This window comes from Pseudomyrmex gracilis, unplaced genomic scaffold (assembly GCF_002006095.1).
Source record: "Pseudomyrmex gracilis isolate BER0280 unplaced genomic scaffold, ASM200609v1 scaffold_24, whole genome shotgun sequence".
In the NCBI taxonomy this organism is placed as follows: domain Eukaryota; kingdom Metazoa; phylum Arthropoda; class Insecta; order Hymenoptera; family Formicidae; genus Pseudomyrmex; species Pseudomyrmex gracilis.
In genome coordinates this window covers 471,103-489,487 of record NW_018020608.1, presented here as the reverse complement: position 1 = coordinate 489,487, position 18,385 = coordinate 471,103, and the positions used below count along the sequence as shown (strand labels likewise).

The window sequence follows — 18,385 nt, the reverse complement described above, 5'->3', positions numbered from 1 at the left end:
TTGCGGATTCGATATTCTCGCACGCGAGAGATCTCTTTCATCTTGATGTGTTCTGGGTCGTTTTTTTTTTTTTTCTATTTTTACAAAAACCTGCGGCCCGTTCAAAGACAAAAAACAACGAGACGCAAGATTTCGACTAGCACATTTTATTTTCCTGGAAATAAATAAATTGACAACAGAGTTAACTGGACAACACAGAGTCCAGATTCTTTATTGCCGATTTGTTTATTTCAATCTCTTCTTGGTTTCATCCGAAATATCGTGTCTCGGCGATATTTTTTTTTTTTTTTTTTTTCATTTTCTTTAAGAGCAGCGAGAGAGACGTTTCAGACGCTGGATTCGTAAACAACGATCTGCACGATCGGTTTTTTGGGCGGCGGTGCGGACCTGGCGATGTCGCGTAGCATCGCTTCAATCGCTTCTTCCCAATCGCGATCCTTCGGTACTCCGTCCCGATCGACGGACGCGGACCACCTCAAGCGCGGCATCGATATGACCGTCAGTACTTTCCTAAAAAAAAAAAAAAAAAAAAAAAAGAAATTAGCGAAGTTATTGATTAAAAAAATATTCAGAACGACTTGGGGAAACGTTGGAAGCGTTGACGTACCTCAAATCCGAATGCAATGCGGACATGTCGTCGCCCGCTTGCTCGCCGAGTTTTCTGAGAGCTTCGGCCAACGGACCGCTCAGTCGTTGCAGCCTCCTCCACGACTGGGCGTATTGTCGTCTGACCAGTTCGATTATGGTTCCGGTCAGCGCCAGACCGACCAGGATGTACAGCGTACACAACAATGTGTACTTGGGCTTCTCTGGGTGAGAGGACAAAGAGATCACATAGTAGCAGATCAAATCAAATTGCAATAAATAAAATAATAAAGAAAAAATATACGCGAAGGTTTTTTAATTTATTTTACAATTTTTTAACCAACAGAATCTCAATGTTTACTCGGCACGAGGTCACCGAAGCCGATGGTGGTCATGGTCACGAAGCAGAAGTAGAACCCGTCGAAGAAATCCCAGTCGTCCTCCCACAGCATGAACATGCCGGCGCCGCAAGCGAGGTACAGAAAGAGCAGCGCGATGGCGGCGCACGCACCTGTGAGAAAAAATGTTTTCGAACTCATTCAAAATCGACTTTTAAATAAAAAAAAAAAAAAAACAACTCACCGAGCGATCGTCGGCCGGTTACGTTCGTCGGAATGCACGAGAGTCTGGCGCGAAACGGAAGCTTCGACTTCGCCACGAGCGCGATATGCACCACAACCTCAGCGAACAGTTTTCCCAGATCAGCGATCACGATGAGGGTGAGGGGTATGCCGACGAAAGCGAAGAGGATGCAGAAGATCTTTCCCAGGTTGGTGGAGGGCACGACGTTTCCATATCCTGTCGAACGGCAAGTGGTCGCAAATTCAAGCGACAGGAAAAAAAATAATAGAAGATTCCTTCGCGCGAGCAAAGAGCCCAATTGTTTCAATATATTTTATCAGAACCGACCGATCGTGGTGAGGACGGTGCTGGCGAAAAAAATCGCTTGGAGAACGCTCCACCTCTCGGTCACGACGGGCGGTAGGTTCGTCGATTCGGCCCGATCGTTCTGAACGATGATGTCCGCGACGAAACTAACTAAAAGACCCGCTTCCGCCGCCTCCTGAACCGCTTCCTCGTAGTCGCGTAGCTCCACGCTCACCTGGAAATTCGTTCAGAATCAGATCTTCAAAAGCTAATAACGAACGAAAAAAAGCGACTATACAATTGTGATCACCAAGTTCTCACCAAAGTTCGCAAATTGGAGACGTCCGTGTTGTTGAAGACGGACTCGACAAAACGGTATCGTTGCGCGCGTAATTTCGCACGCAAACGCTCGAGCCGCTCGAGCTCCGCCGGAAGTTCAATCTGCCGGAAGACCTGAGAAAGCGCGTTTTTAAAATTTTATGCATTTTAACGAGACACACAATCCCGCTTCGATCAACGTTACACGAGGTAGAAATTTGACATTTTTTCTGTGTTTTTTAGATCTGTTATTTCATACATATATATATATAAAACGTTACATCGGTTTTTATAAATAACATTTTAGTGATTAATCCAATGGATTTATCGCACGCGCTATGCGTCGAGCTTTCAAGTGCTACTCCGGATTGTGATGCGCGACGCGTAATATTTGTCCGATATCTGCGTATTTGTTCAGTTAATGCGCGTCCGCGTCCTGTTTGCTAAATCGTTGATGCTGTTTATCCGGTGACGATCGGTCGTCGATCACTTGCCGTCATCGGTCGATGCGCGTAGTAATTGTTTTTTTTTATTTTTATTTATCATTATCGCAAACGTACGAGAGTAATGTGAAAAAACACACCCTCGCAATAGAACAAAAAAAATTCACTTTGTTGCTTCGAGAAGTGGAGAGAGTTCATTAAGAGACGCGCGGCAAGTCTTGGGATATACACGCGCGGCTATTTTTAAGGACTATTTTCGTGTTATAGCGCACTCAAAAACTCGTAACTATCGAGAATTTTCAACGCGCGATATTTTTACCCATTGAATGGCAGATCGGTAGTAAATGTACCGTTCGATTAGTCCGTTCGCTAAAAATAAAAGGTAATACGATTCTCAGGGGAGAGAAGTTCCGTTCGTTATTGCACAGAGAGAATGTAAATATTTATGAAACACGCATTTAAACTTTATCCCTGGAAATCGTCATGTTGAAACCCGAACGAAAATACGAGCGCGCGCGCGCATTTACGGGAATATAATCGCGCCTTGCACTTCGCTTCTTTGTCCGGTTCCGCGCACTCGGTGTGTCTTATGTAATCCGACGAGATTTTCTCCAAAAAAAATCGAGCAGAATCTCAAATACCGCGTATTTCTAGTCGTTAGGTCGATTAGACCTAAAAAAACAAAAAAAACAAATTGCAATTAGTGAGTTGCGCCTCTCGAAATCAGAACGAAATCATTTCCAACGACTTCGATAACGAAGAAGATGGACCAATCGAAATCGTCAGAATTTTCGTAAATCAATTATCATCCTCCAAATCGGAGATCTTTTACCAACAAAAAACTCGTCACCTTTTCACGGCTTGTTTTTTTTGTTTCCAGTGTTTTTCTTATTCGGATAATAAAAATGTGTCTTCGGTTCTCTTTGTTTCATTCCGAAACTCACCAATCCTCCGATCGCGGTATAGAGCATCAGAGCGATTAGAAGGCCGACGTGTCCGGCGATCGACTTGGCCTTTCGCATCGTCTCCTCCTTGAAGAACTGTTGTTTGACATCCTTGTCGCCGCAATCCGCGACGGACGAGGAGATGCATTTGGCGCCGTTCGTCATAACGTTCGCGACCGTCTCGCTTTTCCACGAACGACGCAAACGCGCCGACCACTCGGAGAAGACTGTTCAATTGACTCCGCGATCTCCGAGAAGAAAGTCGTTCGGAATTTTTCACTGCATCGCGTTGGTGCGTTAATGCACACGCGTATAACGCGCTTTTTGTCAGAAATCACGCCGCATTGTAAAAAAAAAAAAAGTCGAGAAAAGAAGAAATTTCTGTTTGAAGGATCGGTCGAAAAAATGGTCGACCTCGTAGGAAAAGAAAATTGTTTTGCAATATTGTGTGTTTTGAGGAAATAAAAAGTTGATTGTTTCTCTGGGAAAAAGAGAGAGTAGTGAGAACGAGCGTTTATGCGTGTGTGTGTGTGTGTGTGTGTGAGTGACTTGAGTTTTATATATAAATAAGAATTTATTATAATCACATAATTATCCTTGCACGAATGGAGTCTCTTGTAAGAGTTACAGCGTCTCTCTCACTGATTCTTGTTATCGACAACTTGCCGGACTTGTTTTGCACGCGCGGACGCAAATTTGGTAGCTTCACCGAGTGCTTTTTCCACGAGTATCTGAAAATCCCTCGGCGATTCCACAGCTTTCATACTTGCAACCAACATCGGTTTGAATCCTTTGATCGGTCCGTGCTTCGCGTTGAAGATCCGAAGAACAATATCCATCCAGATCTGCGCGTTGAATTCGCTCGAGGCAATTTCCTACGAGCGTTGGTATTGTTGTTTGTAATTGATTTGTTAAATTGTGTTACACGCGCGCGTACGTACCTGCGGCACGGAACATCTTGCTCTCACGAATTGATCGGTGGCACACAGAATTAATATCGGCGTCTCGGGAAAAAGAGATACAATTTCGTGCAGCGACATATAGGTGGGATTCTTGTCCAGCCAGTGCACAATAAAACCGGATGACGAATTAGCGGCAGTATTAGCGATGTCATTAACTATAGAAGCTCTATGAAAAAAAAAGATTCATTGTGAAAATGTTTTTTGTCGAATTTACAAGTGGAATCTCAACTTTCTAACAACACAAGAGATAATTTACATACTTTTCCGTTTCTTTTTCTCGTACCCTCGCCGCTTTGTTCATAGCGTCCAAGTGCGTCAGGTACTTCTCCTTAATCGTGCAAGGTAATGGTATCTCCGCGTTCTCGTTCCTGATCTCTTCCTTCATTCGACTTATTTCCGCGTCCAAGAACTCGTACGTTATCTTGCCATTTCGCGACATATCTTCCAGCTCCGCAATTCTGTTCCACACCTTGTCACTGGCTCGTTTCATGCGTACAGCCTTTGGTCCAACAACGGCATTGACCGTGTATCTTGTAGCTCCCTTCAAGGTACACGTCGAAACCCAAAACTGTTGCAACACTCCCGTATTGTGAACGTGCGTACCGCAACATGGTTCTCTGCAAACACACAATATGTTAATTTACATTGTCGAGTTAAACAAAAATGCATTTAGTATCTGAAATTCGGATTTAACTAACTTCGCCTGCAAATCATCAGAGTTAATTTCTATGACTCTGATGCCCGTGTAAGGATATAGTTCCCCAGGCAGTAACGTAACGTTATCTTGATTTAACAGCTCGAGCGAATTTAAATTTCGTACAGTTACCGCGGCTTGAGATTGTATGACGTTATTAATGCGATCTTCTATCGTTCTTATTTCTTTCGTTGCAAATTGTTGACCGAACGAATTGAAGATCAATTTCAAACTGTCCGAGTTCACCGCGCACCCACGTTGATAAGCCGCTTCCGTAACTTGTTTTACGGCCGCGTTCAACAAATGTGCCGCTGTGTGATGTTTCATAGCTCCAACGCGCGAATTTGGTTCTATGGTTACTGAGCAATCGTCTTCCAGTTGCAACCGCAGTTCTGACGTCCTAAAAATTGTACAGATTATTGCTCCAGATGTTTATAAATTGATTATTTACAAATTTCCGTATACGCAATCATTTTTGAAGTTGTGCAATTGTGTAAAATATACAAACTACACTTACGGTACATCTGTTTTGACAAAACGTCCACAATGTATCACATAGCCGTCAACTTTTCTGACACTGTCTACAATGAAATGCAAATTCCTGATACAAATATTCCCTTTGTCCGAAACTTGACCACCTTCTAACGAGTAACATATCGTCCTGTCCAGTATAATACCGATGTCATCCGTACTATTCAATATCTCGCCAACGTCCAAGGACGTTGCGTCATCAAGTTTTGTAACATTGATATTATTTTTACTTGCAATTATTTTTCCTGTAATATATAATAAAAAAAGCGTTACTATGATCCGTTAGAAATACGCAAAATAGATTTGATCTGACATTACCGTTAAAAATGATGCCAACAAGTTTGCTGTTGAGCGTTGGGAATTCATAGTCATTTCCGTCGTACGTGTAATTGTACTTGAACGAATCGTCTGTCTTAGGTACGTTATTTTCTTTGAGTATTCTCAAGGATTCCTTAGTGAGCACGTTGCTATATCTGTCTAATCCTATTCTCATCTGATATCTGTGGTTATCAAGGTGCTTTTCGAAGTCGGTTTCGTCAAAATGCAACGATTCGATTTGCGCTAACTCTGTTATAGTTTCCGGATTCAGGCCGTACGTTTTGTACAGATTAAACGCGACTGTTCCGGGTAACGCATCGGTTTTACGCCTGTAAATAATATATTACATAAGTCACTAAATGTAGTAATAAGGAAGTTATATATAAAAAAACATTTTAAAAAACGATTTGTCCATTTAAAATGTTTTTAAAATGATTGTTAAGTATCTTACAAGTCTTTCATCATGGACTGTAGATATTTGTAGCCGTCTACTAAACCGGGAGCCATCCACTCAGTGACCGATGCCAGTTCGGGCCGAGTTTTCACCATGTTCTTCCACGTTTTACCGCAAGTATTTCGCAATCTCTTCAAGAGATCTTCCTCAAAGTTTATTATCCTTTGTACCTAACAAAAGGCTCTATTTACGTTAAAGATCATATTAAAAAAAAAAAAAGAATGAGAAAAATAAATTTTTCATTTGGATTTTTAAATCACTTGTTTTAAATTACTGTGCAATTCTGGATAAGCTGCGTTCAAGTTATCAGCCACATTGCGAGCAAGCTCGGCGACAATTCCACTTTTCTTGAAAATCTCTTCGCCTACGTCTATCGCGCTTCGTAATATTCTTCGCAGTTTTGGACTAAAAAAGCGTCATATGTTGTTTTCGCTATGCATTGCTTAAGTTTGTGTGATTTCTAAATAAACAATAAATAAAACACACACGTACTTTTGCTCGGGTAACATGTTATCAGCTAGCGCGACGGTTATCATTCTCGCATGATCCGCTAAGATCCTGTAGCCGTAGTCAATTTTGCCGACATCGTCATTGCCGTACGTTCCTCTGTATTCCGGCGCCTTCGAGTAATTTTGTATTGCTTTGAACAACGGCTGAAAAAGATCCGTATCGTAATTTGATCTTTTTCCTTGCAACAAAGTAACTAGTCGCTCGAGTCCCATGCCCGTGTCAACATGATGTTTTGGTAAAGGTACTATACATCCATTCGCAAGTCTGAAAAATCATAAAATATTACAGTGTATTGATCTGCGCGATCTTAATCAATAAAAAACGCAATTATATTATTAAACTACTATTGTACGCGAATTTACCTTTCGTATTGTATAAAAACTATATTCCACAACTCCATAAGATCGTCATGTCCTTTATTCACTCGATCAGCTTGATTGGAAGATCGTTTTACATAGTCCACGTGTATTTCTGTGCAAGGTCCGCAAGGTCCCGACGCACCCATTTCCCAAAAATTGTCTCGCATATCAAAAGGTAGAATTTTGCATTCTGAAAGACCCAGTCTCAGCCAGATATCTTTGCACTCGAGATCCGGAGCCAGGCCTAGTTCTTCATTACCACCAAAATATGTTACGTACAGATATTCCTTGGGTATATTGTACACATTTGTCAGAAGATTCCAGGCATATGAGCAAGCCTCTTCCTAAAATATGAAATTGTTGAAATAACACAACAACAAGCATAGCAAAATGGCACAACAATAATTTTCTTTGCACACCTTGAAATAATCTCCAAACGACCAGTTTCCAAGCATTTCAAAAAACGTGTGATGATAACTGTCATTACCAACAACACTTAGATCGTTGTGTTTTCCACCCACCCTGACACACTTTTGCGAGTTTGTAACTTTTGTTGCGGGTGGCTCGTAATAATCTAAGAAAATCCCCTTGAACTTAAGAACGAAACGTGTGAGAAACAATAATTCATCGATCATCTGATACAACAAAAATGTCATTTATTAAAACGTACTTGATTCATGCCGGCGTTGACAAACGCAAGAGACCGATCGTTAACCGGCGATACAGGACTAGAACGAATGACATTGTGCTTCAGGTCGGTAAAATAATCTATAAATTCTTTTCTAATCAGATTAGCCGATTTGTTTGCGAACCGACCGTTTGTGTACGAACGTGTTAAATTCAAAAAAATCATTCTCTTTGTTACGGGACCGGTTCTCGCCCACAGATGATGCATCATGCGAATTAAATTCCAACTCTGGGACAATCTTCGACTACGTAACAATCACAGGTGCGAGAACACCTTATGTTTTTTATTTTTATTAAGTCCGACTCACACTGCGAATTGGAATTGGATTTAAAAAATTTGACCAATCAGAATAGAGAAAGGCAATCTTGAGTTTAGCGAACTTCCATGGAACTTCGCTCGGATCGCTCGGAACGCTGATCCGTGATTGGTTGGTTTGCCTTCAAGATCTGACGACTAAAATTTTGCTCAACAACCGTGAGAATTGCGACGCTTGCGCAGAACAACGACCAATCAAATGTGTGCGGAAATTATCCCGTCGTCTCGTACCGCGAAGGCGGTATCAACTTCCCTCGTCGTCGCGCTTCGCAACCCGGTAATTCGGTATTCCCACATCCATGGTCGCGACGGCGCGCGACCTATCGACATCGGCAACGAACAGCGTTAGTGCATCGCACACGCAACGTATCGTCCGCGCGCGTCGACATCGTCGCACCGATCGTTGCACGTTTCGCGCGACGATGTCAATCAGATCGGCCGGTGAGCGATGACACGCCCGTTGTTGTCGTGTTGTCGGCGCGCATAAAGCGAAGAACTCGTTGCCACGAGCGAAACGTCATCCCCTTTCGCGAGAACAATCATAGAGAGAGAGAGAGAGAGAGAGCCAATCTGCGACGGGGCCGAGAGTCGTGTCTCTACGCGCTGTTGCACACTTGCATGTGCGGTCGCCGCGCATTTTTTGTCGTCGCGTCGAGACGTCGCCGCGGAAACACCGAGCGAGGTGAAAGGTGAGAGAAAGAGCGAGAGAGTGGGAGAGAGAGAGAGAGAGAAAGAGAGAGAGAGAGAGACAAAGACGGCGCGACTCTGGTGTCGCGATATTCCGCGAGGGTAGAGGAAAGTTTTGTAAGAGAGGAGACGAGGAGAGAGTCAAGCGGCACGTCGTCGACGCCCCTCCGTTTCGCGTTGACATTGACCGATTCGGAGTAAAAGAAAAGAAAAAAAACGCATCTCGACTCGCGAAGTGACACACGATCGCGCTCAGAATGCACCCGTCATCCGCGACGTCTGTTTATACGCGCGTCGTCACTCGATAAGATTCACGCCCGGGAAGGATTTTGTTTGTCGCATCACAGTCCGCCGCGTCTGGACGAACCTCCTCCTCCTCCTCCTCCTCCTCCGTCGTCGTCGTCCCGAACGTGCGTCGATTCGCAATCGCACGCCTCCGCGCCGCGGAGTTGGCGTGTTTACTTTCGTGGATCGTCATCTGTGCGCCGAATGTGACACACGTTTTAAAGGACGAAATCCGTCGCGCGAGAGACGCGATCGCATTTAGAGCCGGTTGCGACAATGTCGTTTTTTAGGTGCGCAACGATGTGCCAAATTTAATTCTCTTTCGGAGAGCGGGAGAGAGAGAGAGAGAGACGGAGAGAATCTTATTTTCTCGCGCTCTTGCGAAGAACCTCCTCCTCGAGTTATGACACAGATAAAGCACACGGCCTCGCAAACGAGAGCAAGAAACAGCTAACTGGAGTTTAATTAGCGCGTGCACGTCGATGTGACTGGCTATCTTTGTAATCTTTTGGGCTTTGTGTGTTTACGCGCGGGGAGATATCTTCGCGAGATTTTTTTCTCTCCGCTTTACGAAGAGTTGTGTGGATCTTGTGTTTTGTGCGAGAAAAAAAAACGCGCGGTAAGAATTTGTGTACACAAACGACATTTGCAAAATCTATTGTTGTCTGTGTAAAACTCGCGCTATTAATACGAGCCTGTGTATGTGTGTGTGTGTGTGTGTATGTGTATGTGTGTTTCGCATTGATACCGCATGCTGGATATTGCCCGCGGACTGTCACTTCGGATTCGCGTGACAAGGTCCGCGTCGCGCTCTTTCTCTCTCTCTCTCTCTCTCTCTCTCTCTCTGTCGCGCGACAAGGAAACGAAGTTCAGGTGACTAGACTTTGCTTGTGAAAAATTTCTTCTATATGTCACCTACCTACCGCGGGTAGAAGAGCCTAGAACGCACGTTGCGCGCGAACGCACGGTTTTACAGTTCGTTGTTGTGACGCGCCGTGTTCGCTCGGGTGTGTTACCTGTCCCCCCTCCCCCCCCCGTCCCGTGTGGTTGCGTTACGCGTAAGTATGACAGTTTCTTTTTTTTTTTTTTTTTCTCGCGAAATTACACATCCCGTCGGCTGCCGTTTTAAAATCGTATTACCGAGACTTTCTCTTCGACACGTGATACGACACAGGTTTGACGTCCTTTCGTTTTCGAACCACCGACCGAAAACGTGTGACAAAATTTTCTTAAAATCGGTTTTCCGATTCTATCCGTTCGTGAAATAAAACTTTCCGCTATTGTTGCCGTTCCCGCACACTTTTGCGAAGGATGTTGAAGTAGGATTTTTTTTGTTTTGCTATCGATTTCAGAAATTTCTCCGGAGATAAATTTCGATTTATTCTTCTTTGAGAATTTGGAATTGCCGTGTTTTTTTTTTTTTTTTTAGCAACTTTGTTTCGCCCGACGCGAAATCGCATCGCGGTGCGCGCACACGTAGCGAATTTCGCATCATTTGGTGGACTATGCTCCTCCTCGGCGTGCATGTCATGTCATTCATTACGCATCCTTAGTTCCAGATCAACATTGGCAGTCCGCAGTTATGATAATAGCAATGAATCACCAGTTAAGAAATTGAATTGAAAGTGATACGTAGAATTGAGAAAAAAAGGCTCGTGCGAGTGTTTTGTTTTTTTTTTGTTGTATTTTTTTTGTCAACAACAACAGAGAAAAAAAAATAGACCGAAATATTTTCGACGATTTTACTTTTTTTGATTTTTGTATTTACTTTATCGAACTTTACAGGAGGCGGGTGTGTGCATGTAAATATATACATGTACAAATACGTATGCAAATACGAGAATTAATTTTTTTTAAACGTAGTTTTATTAAAAATTCTTTGGAGAAGAGTCTTGCATCTTGTTCCGAGTCCGATACATGCGCTTTCGTATATTTTTACAGAAATTTATCACTGTACATGTTCGATGCAATCAAAGTGATTTTATTGTAATTGTGTGTGTGTGTGTGTGTGTAACACTTGGATGAATCCCTCTTTATATGTGACATCCTATATTCTAAATTTAGATTCAGTCAGTGCTCAATGTATATTTAAAGTATAAATTAGATAATGTGTGTAACCTCTTAGAGAAAATTACTGCCCACGATAGATTACGTGAGGATCCTAACAGTGGGATGTTGTTCTGCAACTTATCGTGTTTTGTTTCGTTTGATTGACAATAGAGCAAATGAAGAAGGAAACGATATTAACGCGCGCGCGCGCGCGCTCGCTCGCTCGCGAACACACGTGTAGAGAATAATTTGCACGTAGTGTTTGATAATAATGTATTAATAGTAAGCAAAAATTTATTTATGCTTTAAGTAAGAAATATAGAAAAGTGTATGAAAAAATGTACTGGAATAAAAAATTGTACCGAAGAGGAAACTGATTCATCGGCTTGTTTTTCCTGAGAAAAAGCCTGTGTGAATCATGATAACTGCTACTGAGATAAAGCATTATCGCAAAGATATACTAGAATACCAGGAAATATAATATAAAATATATATATATATATATGACAAAGCTTATGAGCGCATACGTGATATGAATTATTTAATCTATGATATTAAAGAGGCTCGTGATCCAACTTTTCATCTATTGTTACAATATCTGTTCCCTTTATCGAGTAAGGTGGAAAAGAAACTTTATTATCTCTTATCATTTTTGCCGGTTTAAAATAATTCACTATATCGACATTCACAGTAGATATGGCAGTAGGATTTATTTTGGAATATAAAACAAATCCAATTACACTGAACGGGAATAATCAGCATCATCCGCTTTTTCACAACAATCTTGTAATGATGATTGCGATTTGTTATGCACAGGTTCGATGTGAACTCGCTGAAACGAAATAATAAATGACAACCAATTTTAAAGAGAAGTTATGGCAAGCTTGATGGTGAACACTTCCAGTAAAAACAGCTCACGCAGTGGTTCTCCTAGTAGAGCAACGTCAACGTCTCAACTTCATCAGCAACAGACAACGGCAAGCGTGGATCATACTCCAAGACTGCGTAATGTTTCAATGTGAGAAAATCGTGTATATACGTACGTGAAAATGAAGTAATGTGTGAACAAATATATGAAAATAAAATTTGCCAAATGTTCATTTAGTTCTCAAGCCGGCGAGGGTAGCACAGGCAGTGGAAGTAGTGGTGGTGGCGGCGGTGGTGGCGGTGGCGGAAGCAGTCTCAACATGAAGGGAAGCGGTAGACAAAGATCGCCCGGCAATTTAATGCGCATGGGAGATGCCATGGATGAACCAAGTAATACTTCAAACACTGCCGAGCCAGATGAGTTTGTGCCAAATATTCATCCACCGACTGATGATGAAGGAGTACGTATTTAACATCCCGTTATAAAGATCAATCTTGAATATCTCTCGGTTCTATTAATAAAAGTATATACTTTGTACTAAGACAATACGATCTGAGAGAACGTATACAAGGATCAGAGACATACGGGAAAAAAATCTTTCTCATCACAAACGCACTTATCAAGTCTATATCCTTGCGTTCTTACATAAAGAGATAGTTACGTAATATATTACCACGTTGTATATAAGTATTAATTAAAAAAGACTGCAATCTTATCAACTACCGTTGCAACATGCAGCCGGCTTGTGACTAGTTCAGCTATTTGCATAAATGTTCGAGCACACAAGTAAATCGACTTTGAACTTATTTAAAACTCAAAACGAATTGCAAACTTTGTTGTGTTTTCTCTATAACAAAATTCTTAATGCGGAATAAATTTGCGTACGTGGGCAAAAGTGCGCAAAATACATAATTTTACATTTGATACTAATACAGTCTCGTGTGTGCTAGTTGTTTATACGTACGCGTCTTTGAAAATAATATTGAAGTACATGATGCGTACGCAGGAACAATACACAACTCAATCGTTCGTCTACACGACTCAATCGTTCCTATCAAATGGTTCTTCTGAATTGATAAGCGACGATGTTGACTCCAGCGCGACACGAGTTCGTCAAGCTATCGAACACATTCAAAGTAAAATCGCAAAGACGAAAGAACAAATAAGAATAGAACAAACTACTCGCGATGGTACGTATATATAACTGGATTTTAACTAACTAATTACGTATTCGCGTAAATATATGATTACGAAAGTTACTTGTTATCAATCGTACGTTATTATTCTGTGTGTTATTTTTGTTTTAGAAAACGTCAATGAATATTTAAAACTGGCCGCTAACGCGGACAAGCAACAGTTAACTAGGATTAAAACGGTGTTCGAGAAAAAGAATCAAAAATCAGCGCACAGTATTTCACAGCTACAAAAGAAGTTAGATAGCTATACGAAAAAATTAAAAAATTACGAGATGAACGGCGCGCCGACGAGTCACAGACAACCGAGAGAGATGTTGAGAGATATGGGACAAGGACTCAAGTAGGTTGTTAAGAAAAAAGTGTTTTTTTTTTTTTTTTTTTTTTTTCCATCTCATTACACGCGATTCAAGAAAAATTATTTATAATTTTCTCGATATAAGTTACTGTACGTTAGTGGATAAACAATGTGAAAGAGTAATAACTCCACGGCTAATTTTGGACTTGTATTTCAGAAATGTGGGGGGAAACATCAGGGATGGAATCACTGGTTTTTCAGGGTTAGTGTTCATACGAAAATAGATCCAATGCCTAAATAAGCCTAAATCCTATTCTCATACGGTTGATTCACCACTTGAGGTCTTCTTAGATTTAGTATTTTTTTTTTTTTTTTTTTAACTTAAAGTTTAACATTCTTTCTTTCTCTTTCTCTTACTCTCATTTGACAATTTAAAAAAACAAATTTATTTGTCACACAAGATTATTTATTTGTAATTTATTTTATTGCAGAACTGTAATGTCTAAACCGAGGGAATTTGCTCATCTTATCAAAAACAAATTTGGAAGTGCTGATAATATAAATACACTGTCACGTAAGTAACAATGAATCTTCAGCAAAATTTAAAGATATATAAAAGATATAATATTGCAATATACATACATATAATTAAATTTTTACATACATAAAGTGTATATATATAAATATATAATATGTATACATATACGTACATGTATATTTATTATATATATATATATATATATATACATATATGTGCCGTCAAAATACAAAACTCGTCAGAATCTGACTTTACTAGACAACTTCTAACAAAACACTTTCGTTAACACTTATGTCTTAACATATTCAAGTATAAAGAGTTAAAACTTTTCTGATTAAATACATTTTTGAAAGTAATATACGACATACGTATTATTTAATTATATTAAAATATCATTCTCGTATGAAATCCGTTGCTATTTGTTTAAGTGTAAAACAAAAACATGTGTAAAAATAAGAGAATAAATATTCTTTAACATTTTTGCTATCATGGCAGTTGAGAGTAGTAAGTAATGTGTTGTCCAAAGAGCAAGTCATTTCTGTTACACTTTTATTACAAGCTTCGTGCACAGTGTTTATGTATTTTTTTAGCTGCTTTGAGCTTTTTATTTTCTTTATGAAGCAGATAAATAATAATACGATTGGTGTACATCGTTGTCCTCAAAGATTAATATTAAAACTTATCTTGCGCATTTTTTAATTTTTGCTTCTTAAATTTTTATTCCTTTTGATATAAATCTGGTTGTGTTTTCTAAGTTGCATATCGTTAAAGATTTTCGTGGCGATTTATTATGTGATTCTGCAGTGGCTTTTTATAAATTACGCATTAGCTTTTATTTTTGTGGTCAGTTATCCAATACTCGTAATAAAATATACATATATTAATATAATATTATGTAAAATGACTTTATTTTGTCTACAAAACCCGGTTGTACTCAAATCAAACATTTTCACCACAAGAAAGAAAACTTGCTTTTTTGATTGTTATAATAAAAACAAAGAAGTGTTAACCGTTTAAGAAAAACACAATATCTATAACGACGATAAATTTCTTCAAAAGGCCGAGCATTGGTATTGGATAACGTTCTAACTTGCCACCTCTGTGTCTCTACAGATGGCTCGACTTTTTATGTAAACGATACAACGCATGCAGGTAATGGTGATAACGCTAGCGTTGAAGACGCTGATAAAACTCATCACGGATCGGCTACACTCCCAGGCGGATGCAGCCTAGGATCTACCCAGAGCGCGGCGGCTATGAAGTTCCCGTCTGAAGAGGGCTCGGAATGTTCTAGCGTGACCAGCGAAAGCGGCCCTGGTAGTCGGGGACAGCCACACGCGTGTCACAGTAATAACGCAGTCATGAGTCTAAAATCGATTTTCGCAGAACTGCAGGAACACCGAGAAAACCTCGACCGAATGAGAGAGAAGTTAGATAGCGTAAAGGTGTGTTATTTATTTTTTTCTTTGTAAACATGCGATAAAAATATGTGTACATATATATATATATATAGTCAATGTGTTTTCCCTTATTATAGACGTTACAGCAGGAAGTGACATATCTTTCCCACTCACTCCAAGAAGAACGCTTCAGATGCGAACGTTTAGAAGAACAGATCAATGACTTAACAGAATTGCATCAAAACGAAGTAGAAAATTTGAAGCAAACTATTACGGATATGGAGGAAAAAGTTCAATATCAAAGCGAGGATAGACTACGTGATATACACGAGATGTTAGAGAGTTGTCAGACCAAGATATGCAAAATGGAACATCAGCAACAACAACATCAACAATACGTGACGTTAGAGGGTCTCGACAACAGCAATGCGAGAGCATTGGCAGTAAAATTGATAAATGTACTATTAACAGTATTGCAAGTTATTTTGCTCCTTGTTGCGACAGGTGCTGGTATTATGATGCCTTTTCTCAGAACTAGGTGAGATTATTATTAAAATAATTCTTTTTTTTTATATTCTTATATATAAATATTTTATTATAATTATAATTATTACTGTGTTCTTATAAACGTTTCACTTTTATCGAATAACATTACAATTATTATAATTATTACTTTCTCCATGATTGTTTTGCTTTTGTTAATTTCTTCTCATATTCATATATTTATAATTTGATCACTCATTCGAATTTATTTTACGCATCTTTTATTCTATTTTTGGTTTTCGCACATTTGTTACAGCTGTACTAAGCCTCATTGTTTCATGTGCAGGGTGCGTATATTAACAACAACGTTTGTTGTATTGGGTATAGTATTTGTGCTGAAACAATGGCCTGAGGTGCACGATGTCGGTAGCCACCTCATGCGCCATCTCAAACAGACTCTCGCCATGAAGTAGCACTGTAAGTGGACAACATTTTTATTTTTAGCAGTTTGACACTGCTTGTTTCTTACAATATGATATATAAATACAAAAGTGCTTCTAAACATGTCAAAGATCATCGACGATATTTCAAGAAAACGATATTTATTTTAGGGTGGAATACTTAAATTTAATTTTGTTCTCAAAACCCTGTGATGAAGTTGGGCTGCATTAAAAATTGATTAAAACTGCACCTGTTTGGTCAGTGTTGTAGCATTGGAGCAATAATAATAGTATGTATATGTGTAAATAACTTTATTTGTATCTTTGGGTTGTTTAAATTTATTATTATTATTATTATCATTATTATTATGTGTCATTATGTCATAAATTTATAAAAGAGATAAGTAATATGTATTTTTGATACTATTATTTAAATTGATACGACGCTGTTTTACTATATAGGAAAATACGTGATCAAATTTGTACAAATTTTTATTAATTTCGTAATTTATATCTTACATTTTGATTTGACAATCTTTAATTTTGACGATCACAGCAATCGCTATTTAATGTTGGACAAACGTAACGTTAAATATTTCGTCTGTGTTATGAAGTGTAAAAAAGTAATTCACATTGTATGTCACACAATTTACGTGATACGTAATCGTGAAAGTTTAATTTCTGTTTATTGACGTATCTGTGGTCGTTGTTTGTGTTCTGAGTGAATGCTTATACATACATATATACAAAAATAATGTGTAAAAAAAAAAAAAAAAAACAGTCGAATGAAAAAAAGAAAAAATGTTGTTTAAACAATGTGCACGTAAAACTCTTCAAACTCTTCACAACTGGTCCACTTAAATTTTTCGATGTACAAAAACACGATTTGTTCTGATATTCTACTCGAACGTATGTGCCGATAAGTGAAACCGAGAAAGAAATTGAAACATCGGAATCGTCCAATTGCTAAACAATAATGTAAATTAAGACGGAGTTCTTATATAGCTGCTGTTCGGGGCAATGTATAAAGAGGTAGCGCGTATATATATACATAATATAAGTCGTTTACTTGTTATTTATAAGAAATCGATAAGGATGCAAGTTCTAGAAAAATGTGCAAAAGCTTTTTTCAATTTCACTGTTGTACACTGTTGCGTAAAATAGGTAGTAAGCAAATTGAGTCACAATTGAAAAAAGTGAGTTTTTGTTGGAAGACAACTAAGGTTGAAAGATGTGTTAGTTTCGTGAAGAAAAATTTTGGATGCAAGACTTGCATATACATATAAAAATAATAAAAAGTTTCACGTACAACGCATGCACTGCTACATCTGGTATTAATAAAAGAGGACCAACCGTCTCTTTCCTCTTGCGCTATGATACGGTAATTTATATCGTGTTACGTACATTTTATCAAAATTTATGTGTACGAGAGAAAAGAAAAACATGAGAGGAACGATTTTCATTAGCCTAGAATGGGTGATCTAATTTGTAAACAAAACAACCGAGTATATATTACAACAAGCATAAAGAATTGAACCATGACAGAGTTAATCGAAATGAGAGAAAGACTGAAGGACTACACATTACGATATATATATATATATCTTTAATTTAATATATATCGGCGTGAATTTAATAATACACACATGCGCTAACATAATTTTAAGTTTTTAATATTGAAAATTTCCAGTAACCTTAAATACGATATAATGTGAGTTAATACAAATTTGTAGAAATATCGAGTATTTAGCACATATGTAGTAGAAAAAAAAACCAAAAAGTCACAAAACATTCAAAGAGCAAGACTTAGCATCTCGTATTTCCTCATCCGTATCGTCACCGTTTTAAGAAAATAGAGCATTGATATGACATATATTCACACACGTTATTTTACAATATACGCTTTTCTAATTTTTCATAATTAAAGTAGTCCGTGTATTAGCACTGCTGTTATTTTAATGCAATTGCAACATTGATATAATGTAAGATTAGACAGAAAAAAAGGGAAGAGACTTTATCCTATTTAAATAATTATATCGCGTTGTTTATATGTCTTGAGCACATAGAAATTTTAACGTTTATCTTTACACGCCACGTGTATTTACATATAGCTAAGAAAGAAAAACTTGATAAAATACAATAATTTGCAATATTCA

The 18,385-nt window shown here is 38.8% G+C and overlaps 3 protein-coding genes across 13 annotated transcripts; 1 reads left to right on the top strand and 2 right to left on the bottom strand.

The window, feature by feature from the left end:
* Positions 1–107: 107 nt before the first annotated feature.
* LOC109852032 (TWiK family of potassium channels protein 7-like) lies at positions 108–3,629 on the bottom strand. The gene is made up of 7 exons (XM_020422804.1): positions 3,158–3,629; positions 1,774–1,905; positions 1,495–1,687; positions 1,168–1,383; positions 947–1,096; positions 608–809; positions 108–510 (listed from the first exon to the last, which is right to left on the bottom strand). Exons 1-7 carry the CDS (start codon positions 3,320–3,322, stop codon positions 327–329), a joined length of 1,242 nt encoding a protein of 413 aa, XP_020278393.1. The 5' UTR covers positions 3,323–3,629; the 3' UTR covers positions 108–326.
* A 115-nt stretch (positions 3,630–3,744) lies between these two features.
* On the bottom strand, positions 3,745–7,911 carry LOC109852031 (alanine--tRNA ligase, mitochondrial). The gene is made up of 12 exons (XM_020422803.1): positions 7,656–7,911; positions 7,405–7,578; positions 6,989–7,329; positions 6,609–6,890; positions 6,377–6,521; positions 6,114–6,286; positions 5,663–5,991; positions 5,331–5,589; positions 4,818–5,213; positions 4,380–4,736; positions 4,099–4,285; positions 3,745–4,032 (listed from the first exon to the last, which is right to left on the bottom strand). The coding sequence occupies exons 1-12, from the start codon at positions 7,881–7,883 to the stop codon at positions 3,796–3,798; spliced, it is 3,108 nt and encodes a 1,035-aa protein (XP_020278392.1). The 5' UTR covers positions 7,884–7,911; the 3' UTR covers positions 3,745–3,795.
* Positions 7,912–8,316: 405 nt separating this feature from the next.
* On the top strand, positions 8,317–16,585 carry LOC109852049 (transmembrane and coiled-coil domains protein 2). 11 transcript variants are annotated; one of them, XM_020422836.1, is made up of 12 exons: positions 8,317–8,677; positions 11,878–12,027; positions 12,115–12,337; positions 12,884–13,067; positions 13,185–13,413; positions 13,586–13,630; positions 13,860–13,942; positions 14,402–14,410; positions 15,059–15,351; positions 15,444–15,844; positions 16,106–16,266; positions 16,401–16,585. In XM_020422836.1, the coding sequence occupies exons 1-11, from the start codon at positions 8,607–8,609 to the stop codon at positions 16,260–16,262; spliced, it is 1,845 nt and encodes a 614-aa protein (XP_020278425.1). In that variant the 5' UTR covers positions 8,317–8,606; the 3' UTR covers positions 16,263–16,266; positions 16,401–16,585. The 11 variants fall into 11 exon arrangements, with proteins under 11 accessions (XP_020278425.1, XP_020278427.1, XP_020278426.1 ...); XM_020422838.1 differs by lacking the exon at positions 14,402–14,410; XM_020422837.1 differs by lacking the exon at positions 14,402–14,410 and having other exon boundaries at positions 15,020–15,351; positions 16,136–16,266.
* The last annotated feature ends 1,800 nt before the right edge of the window (positions 16,586–18,385 follow it).

What these genes read in the sequence shown, in the direction of transcription:
- LOC109852049 (XM_020422835.1), top strand. Translation starts at nt 8,607, where the DNA reads ATGTGCGGTCGCCGCGCATTTTTTGTCGTCGCGTCGAGACGTCGCCGC. An exon ending in AGACTGCGTAATGTTTCAAT is followed by an intron (nt 12,028 to 12,114) that starts GTGAGAAAATCG and finishes ATGTTCATTTAG; the next exon opens with TTCTCAAGCCGGCGAGGGTA. An exon ending in CACCGACTGATGATGAAGGA is followed by an intron (nt 12,338 to 12,883) that starts GTACGTATTTAA and finishes ATGCGTACGCAG; the next exon opens with GAACAATACACAACTCAATC.
- LOC109852032 (XM_020422804.1), bottom strand. Translation starts at nt 3,322, where the DNA reads ATGACGAACGGCGCCAAATGCATCTCCTCGTCCGTCGCGGATTGCGGC. An exon ending in TCTCCAATTTGCGAACTTTG is followed by an intron (nt 1,688 to 1,773) that starts GTGAGAACTTGG and finishes ACGAATTTCCAG; the next exon opens with GTGAGCGTGGAGCTACGCGA. An exon ending in GCATTGCATTCGGATTTGAG is followed by an intron (nt 511 to 607) that starts GTACGTCAACGC and finishes TTTTTTTTTTAG; the next exon opens with GAAAGTACTGACGGTCATAT.
- LOC109852031 (XM_020422803.1), bottom strand. Translation starts at nt 7,883, where the DNA reads ATGATGCATCATCTGTGGGCGAGAACCGGTCCCGTAACAAAGAGAATG. An exon ending in TGCACAGTAATTTAAAACAA is followed by an intron (nt 6,287 to 6,376) that starts GTGATTTAAAAA and finishes GCCTTTTGTTAG; the next exon opens with GTACAAAGGATAATAAACTT. An exon ending in CAAGATGTTCCGTGCCGCAG is followed by an intron (nt 4,033 to 4,098) that starts GTACGTACGCGC and finishes CAACGCTCGTAG; the next exon opens with GAAATTGCCTCGAGCGAATT.